The following is a 6566-nucleotide window of genomic DNA, read 5'->3' as shown; positions in this document are numbered from 1 at the left end:
AATGCTCTGTGGCTTTTATTTTCCCTTCGCAGCAGAGGGAAATAAGCACAAGAATAACCCACGAGGAGGCAGAGTCTGGAAAAAGCCTCCAGCTTCCCGTGCGGGAAAGCATCATCATCATCATCATCCTCCTCCTCCACTTTGCCCCCGCGCTCCCCGACCCTGTGGAAGTCCTCGACCAAGGCCGGCGGGACCGGGGGGCTCCCGGCCGGGGCGGGGCGGGGCCCGGGCTCAGCCCAAAACACCGCCGGGCCCGCCCCGCCCCGCGGCTTTAAAATGGCGGCGGCCGTGAGGGGGAGCTGGCAGAACGCAGCCATGGCGGCCGATAGAGTGTCTGTGGCAGTGCTGCTGGCAGCGGCCCTGCTCTTCTTCGCCGGCGTCGTGCGGGGCGCAGGGCTCCGCCCGCTGATGGTGGGCGCCCCGCAGCCTATCGAGGACCCCGAGAACGATGAGGGGCTGGAGCGGGCTCTGCAGTTCGCCATGACGGCGTACAACAGGGCCAGCAACGACATGTACAGCAGCCGGGTGGTGCGCATCATCAGCGCCCAGAGACAGGTGAGACACCGGGGGCGGCACTCTCTGGGAGGGGGCTGGCGGTGAGGCCGGCCGGATTCCTGTGCAGAAAGGGCAGAGCGCTAGCCCGGGGGTCTCTGCAAGCTGTCGGCTTTTTTCCCCACAAAAGGTGGATAGAAGTTCTATTTTTATATCTTGGCTTCTCATAGTCTGAGTGACCTTGAGTGCTGCGTGCTATGGAAGGAGCCAGTGGCTTCGCTGCGCTGCTCATGAGTTAACACGTCTCTGTTTATTGCTGCTTTGTGGGACATGTTTACTTGGATTTGCTTTCCTGTTTCTAAGGAGGTGCCAAGTGCCTCTTTGGTGGAGGTTGCCACATCCAATTCCCTGTGTACTTTCACAGTCTGTTTTCCATCATGTAACAGGATCACTGCCTGCCTTCCTGCCAGGCTTCTCTCGACAGAGAGCCCTTCCCCGTGTGCTGTGAGTAAAGCCGCCTCCGCCTGCTTGTCTTGTTGCAGATTGTGGCTGGAGTCAAGTACATAATGAAAGTGGAAATTGCCCGGACAACCTGCACAAAGCCAGCAACTGATATCCAGCACTGTGCTTTCCACGAGGAGCCCCAGATGGCCAAGGTAGGCTCCAGGGCACAGCCTGCTGACCCCCACCCTTCCCCATTTCTAGCCCTGTCCCACTGGCTTCGTACAGATGGCTGTGGTCAGTGTCCCCTGTCTGCCTCAGCCAGCATCAGAGACCTTATGCCTTTGTACTTAACAAGGCAAAGCAGGCTTTGCCCTTGCAGAACTTGTCTTGCCAGTTGATGTCACAGAAGGCAGGGCCTTTTGGCTGTTTTTTAAGTGGGGCTCAGGCTGGAGCAGTACATGTGTCTCAGTTCTCTTAAGAAGCAGTCGTGGTCTGGATCAGAAGGGTATGTAGAAGAAACTCTGTCAGGCGTGCAGGCCTCCTGACTCTCAGTCCAGAGTCCTCAGAATTCTCATCTCTTCTTTCCCATGGTGATGTAAACATGCTTGGCATGCTTTCCTGTGGGACTTGTATTGCTGTGAATAGAGCTTTGGGCAAAGCACTGCCCAAAAGAAGCAGATCACCCCATCTCCCTGTGCCAGTTACACAGGCATTTTGTAATGAGTGCTTGAGCTTTCTGGGTGGGAGCACCAAACAGGTCTGCCTTCATCTGGCCTGAGTTTTTCCATGGTGCTTCATTCCTTCTGTTGATGGCAGCAACAGGGATGTATGTGCCCTTTGTTCCTGCATGTGTGAGAGGTGTACCTGCACATAAGAGAAGCACAAAACTGGTGTGTACCATTATGGCAACTGCAATGATTTGTCACAAGTGGCTTAGCTGTGCCTGTGGGCTTATGCTTGACTATTATCCATGCTGAAAGCTTTCCTCTGTGAGTGGATAAAGGAGATAACCTGATTGTCAGCAGTGCTGACTGCTCAGCTTTGTTTCCTCAGGGTTTATTTAAGAGATGTGACTCACTCTGAGCACAGGAGTGCTGCTCCAGAATACTTGTCTGGAGAGGGCAAATGTAGAGAGCCACAGGAGTGAAGAACAGTGGTAAATGACACTGTTTCATGCTCTCATTTTCCTAACTACTTTTTTCTTTCTTTCCTTAGCACACCATCTGCAACTTTGTAGTGTTGAATGTTCCTTGGAGAAACCAAGTGGAGCTGCTGGAGAGCAAGTGCCAGTAAGCCTACCTAGATTCCAGCAGAGACCAGCAGCCAGTTGTTCAGATTGAAAAGAAAAGGGCAATAACACAAATGGAGATGGGCTTTATCAAAGCCTGTAACTGGGCTACTGATGTATGCTTGTGCTATGCAAATTAAACCATGTAACTTTACTTTTAAAGCACAGTATGATCTCAACTTTTTCTTCTTTGGAATGACTATTTTAGAGCAGCTGTTTTGGTCTTCTACAGCTTTCCCAATGAATTCACTCCAGTATCAGAATTCTTATTAAAACCTCTTGGTATCCATGTTAAGTGACTACTGTAAACATAAAAACTTAATTAATAATTGCCATGATGTGTGGTTTTCTTTGATCTTCTGCTGTCTGGGAGGGAGGGTTTGCTTTTAGTTGTCACCTAAGAATGGGATGAGAAGGAATATTGGGTCCTGATCACAGAGGAGACAAACCATGCCTGCTTGTTCCTTAGGCTGGCCTCCAGTTTTGAGTAAAACATGGAAGCCTTAGCTGTTTTCACTGAAGGAACTCTGCTTTGGAGACCTCTTGATCTTGGGAAGATTGGCTGGAGCTGTAATGGTTTTGGGTGCTGGCTGCTGTACTGTTCTAAGGCTGTAAGGAAGGAGGAGGCTCCCCTTGATAAAATTACATTTTCAGGTACTAGGGGAAGGTGGCAGGTCAAAAGAGAGTCCTGGGACTGGGTGAAGTGCTGAGGTGAACAATGGAGGTGCTTCTTTTTTTTCACAGTCCTGATAGAGCATTTCTTTATCTTGTGTTTTTGCATTTTGAAGTAAACCTTTTCCTTTTGGTGTGGATCTCACCCATGGATACAGTGAGTCCAGCTCCTTGGGAGTGCATCTTCTGTGGGTTGTTCTTCCTCCCAAGGGAAATGCCACTTCCCATCATTTGTTAGGGTTTGCCAAGCTTGCAGTGAACATTAGGCAACACCTTGGTTCATGGTGTTGTGAGGATGAGCTGGTTGCCTGACACCAAAGATCTGCATCCCTCTTTCCCTTCCTCGTCACCCCATTCTCAGTGCACCGCATGAAGGTGGCCTGGTTTTGCCAGCCAGGTCAGTGACTCTGCACATTTCCCTCTGCTGACCCTGGGAATCCTGGGTCAGGCTGCTCAGGTGCCCTCAGCTGTCCTTCTCAATCTCCTCAGTTCATACATGGTTATTCCCTGGCTTCCATCTACACAAGCACAAGGCAGTGAGGAAGGGATTCCCTCATGCTTTGGGTGAGTTTGCCTCTGTTAATCTGTCCTCTTGGCTTGAGGGTGGGTAATTGCACAGGTCTCACTCAAAGAGAGTCTAGGCTAGAAAGGAAGGTGCAGATAGACAATATGAGGCATTTCCAGCACTTTGTTGTATTTATTATCCAGCAGCTCAGAACAGCTCATGGAGAAAAGAGAAGATGAGCTTGAGTGTTAGGAGCTCCTGAATCTGGAGGTGCTGCGTTTTCCTGTTGAAATGCCAGTGACTAAGGGCATGAATGAATGGCACAGATTACCCCAGCTCACAAACTGCTGAGTGTCAGCCTTGGTGATTATCCCACCTGGAGAAGTGCCAAAAAAAGCCTGACCTAATTTAAACACCTTCCGCTGTGGGCTGTGTTGCTTTGCATTTGCAGCAGGCTAAGAGTGTTAGTGGAAGTTCCCCTGCCAAGAGCATTTTGCTTCTCAGGTCTTTTTGCTTGGCTGGCTGGCAGTGACTGGGCCAGCTGAACACTGAGCCCTCATTTTTTAGCTGCATTCTCTGCCTGACTTTTTCAAATGTTGGTATCAGATGTGAACAGGTGACCAGGGAAATGTTTGTTTTGTGTAGTTGCTTTGCTTGCATCTCATACATCAATTCTGGGGACATTCTTCCTGAAGCTTAGTAGGGTCAGAGCTTTGCCTGCTGCTACAGCTCATGAACCCAAGGCTTTTTCCTGGCTCTGGTTCTCAGTGGCAGATTTAGGGCCAACCATGTGAGAAGTGTAGTTCTCCTTAGCAGTGCCTGCCCTTGCAGACCTGTGCTCACATGGACTTGTGGCTCCTGGCTCATTGTTCCTGCTCATGCTGCTCCCTGGGTTGTTGCCCTACAGGGTTTTTCTGAATCTTGAAGTTGTATCAGCACTCCTTCCAGGTATGGACACTTCCTGTGCACGCAGCTGAAATGGCAATTTCCTGCAATTATGGAAGGAAACGACCATGTGAGGATTTGGATCACCCTGCAGCCTCAGTCTGGGCCACCCAGTGATGTTGCTGATGTGAATGCACTCACAGTGTTTCCTTAGCCTAAGGCATGGAGACCTCTCAAGGAGTGTTTAAAGATGCTTGGTTGTGTTCATTGTTAACATGCAATGCCTTAGAATCTCTAGTGTGGGTCCCTCAGAAGGTCAAATCTACCAATCAAATACGCATTCAGTTTTGAATCTTGGAATTTATCTCTTTACATGGGAGAGGGAAGACTCATGTCCCTTTCCTTGTGAGATGCAATGGTCACCTGAGATAATTTCTGCAGGGTTGAGTAGGAAAGTGTCCTAAATTGGATCCCTGCTGGCAGTGCTGAGCCTCTCCATGACTCTTGTCACTCAGCTTTAGTGGTGGCCTGCAGGTGAGAAAGGTGGGAGGACAGGTGCCTGTTTCTCCTCTCTGGGCAGCATCATCCCAGCTGAGCAAGGAAGGGTGAGGAGGAGGACTCTTCTTGAAGAATGAGAAGAGCAGCAAACCTGCAGGCTCCATGGTGCAAATCCCTTCTGAGTGTCTCCCTGCTGACCCTCTGGCATGAGTCACGGCTCACTGGGACAGCAGACCCTGGGGCAGGGCCCAGGGCTTGAGGTGACACATGCTGAATGAAACCTCTCCTCTGTATCACCACTCACTCACAGGGCATTGCCCAACCTCCCTGAGCTGGTGGGATTTTGCAGCAGGGAAGAAAAGGAGAAGCTCAGCTGCTCATCCCTGTGATAAGCTGGGGCGTGTGCTGGACCCTATTTTTTAAGCTTTCTGGAGGGAGATGTGGGTGTGTGTGAGCACAGGGCTGATGATGGGGAAAACCTTTCCCTGTTTCCAGCTGGAGAAGATCCCCCAGTGGCTCATGATGCCCTCACTGTACCATGCCTTGCAAGGAGGCACTGTCCTCCCTTCCCCATGAGCTGAGAAGCTTCATACCTTGTGCCCTGCCAACTCCACCACTTTTCAGCATCCAGCTGCAGAAGAAATTTGGACTCAGGTCAGGGAATGGATTTTATATCTTGAGTATAAAAGCTGGAAAAAGAGGAGTTGTTTCAGTGAAATAGTGATGCTTACACTAAGCATGCCTCTCTCCCTTGTCCTAGGTGGTGTCTCCATCTGTAGAGGTGAGTAGTGGGTTTTTTTTCCCCTTCTTGTGGGGCCAAGGAGGGAAGCCCTGGCATCCATGGAGGAAAATTACCATCTCCAAGTGCCAGGACTGGCTAAAAGCAGGAGGAGGCTGGAGAAAAGCTTGGCTGGGCTTTAAGGGTGACTTTGGTTCACAAATGCAGCTGTGCAGTTCCAGAGCCAGTGGGACAGATGCTCTTCAGACACCACGTTGCAGCTCCCTTGGGTGACACTGGATGTACCAAGCTCCATCTGTGCAGAATCACAGCTTGGTGAGCTTGGGGATCCCAGAGCTGGTTCCAGAAAGGGTATGTGGGAACTTTTGAGGAACAGGCTTCTCTCAAGACAAGCCATGACCTATAAAATGAAATTAGTTTTGGGCCTCTGAGCATGGCTGGGCTGGGCAGGTTGGCTAATTACACTGACCTTCCCTTGGTGAAACCCATGGGACTGGTTAAGATGACTACAGATTTTTAATTACCTCCTTTTCCTTGCTGAACAGCAGGTCTTTTCACTGCTTTCTGTGTTAGCCAGATAACATAGATGGAAATGTTTTTCCTATTTAATCTGACATTTTCAGTGTCTGCTGTACACCCCAGATGGTTCAGTGGAAATGATTTCTTCTGTGAGATGTTGAAAGAGTAATGAAACATGATGTTTCTACAGCTCTGACATGCTTTTTGCCCAGCTGCTTGCATGAACAAAACTGTCTGGGATCTCAGTTTGATAGGAAATTGGAGAACTGACAAGAAACTTATTTGCTCTGTGATCTTGTAAACTACTTTCCAAATGTAGGAAATACTTCTTGCAGATGCTTGTGCTGGGAAAGCAAGGAATTCAGATATTAGAGGATAAGGGGTCTGGAAGATCAGATTCACCAGGGAGGAGACCTGCTGTAAACCAAGTTTTTCACCTGGTCACAGAGAGTGTCAGCTCAGTGCTAACTGCAGAGCTTCTCAGCTGATAATGAGAGGAGAGGTGGGGGGAAAAATGCCTGACA

At 49.7% G+C, this 6566-nt stretch overlaps 1 protein-coding gene across 1 annotated transcript; it reads left to right on the top strand.

The window, feature by feature from the left end:
- The first annotated feature begins 261 nt into the window (after positions 1-261).
- LOC118685519 (cystatin-like) lies at positions 262-2557 on the top strand. The gene is made up of 3 exons (XM_036381084.1): positions 262-555; positions 1035-1148; positions 2152-2557. Exons 1-3 carry the CDS (start codon positions 277-279, stop codon positions 2227-2229), a joined length of 471 nt encoding a protein of 156 aa, XP_036236977.1. The 5' UTR covers positions 262-276; the 3' UTR covers positions 2230-2557.
- The last annotated feature ends 4009 nt before the right edge of the window (positions 2558-6566 follow it).

The sequence above is a fragment of the Molothrus ater genome, chromosome 3 (genome assembly GCF_012460135.2).
Source record: "Molothrus ater isolate BHLD 08-10-18 breed brown headed cowbird chromosome 3, BPBGC_Mater_1.1, whole genome shotgun sequence".
NCBI classification, from domain to species: Eukaryota; Metazoa; Chordata; class Aves; order Passeriformes; family Icteridae; genus Molothrus; species Molothrus ater.
This window is presented reverse-complemented; position numbering and strand designations above follow the sequence as displayed.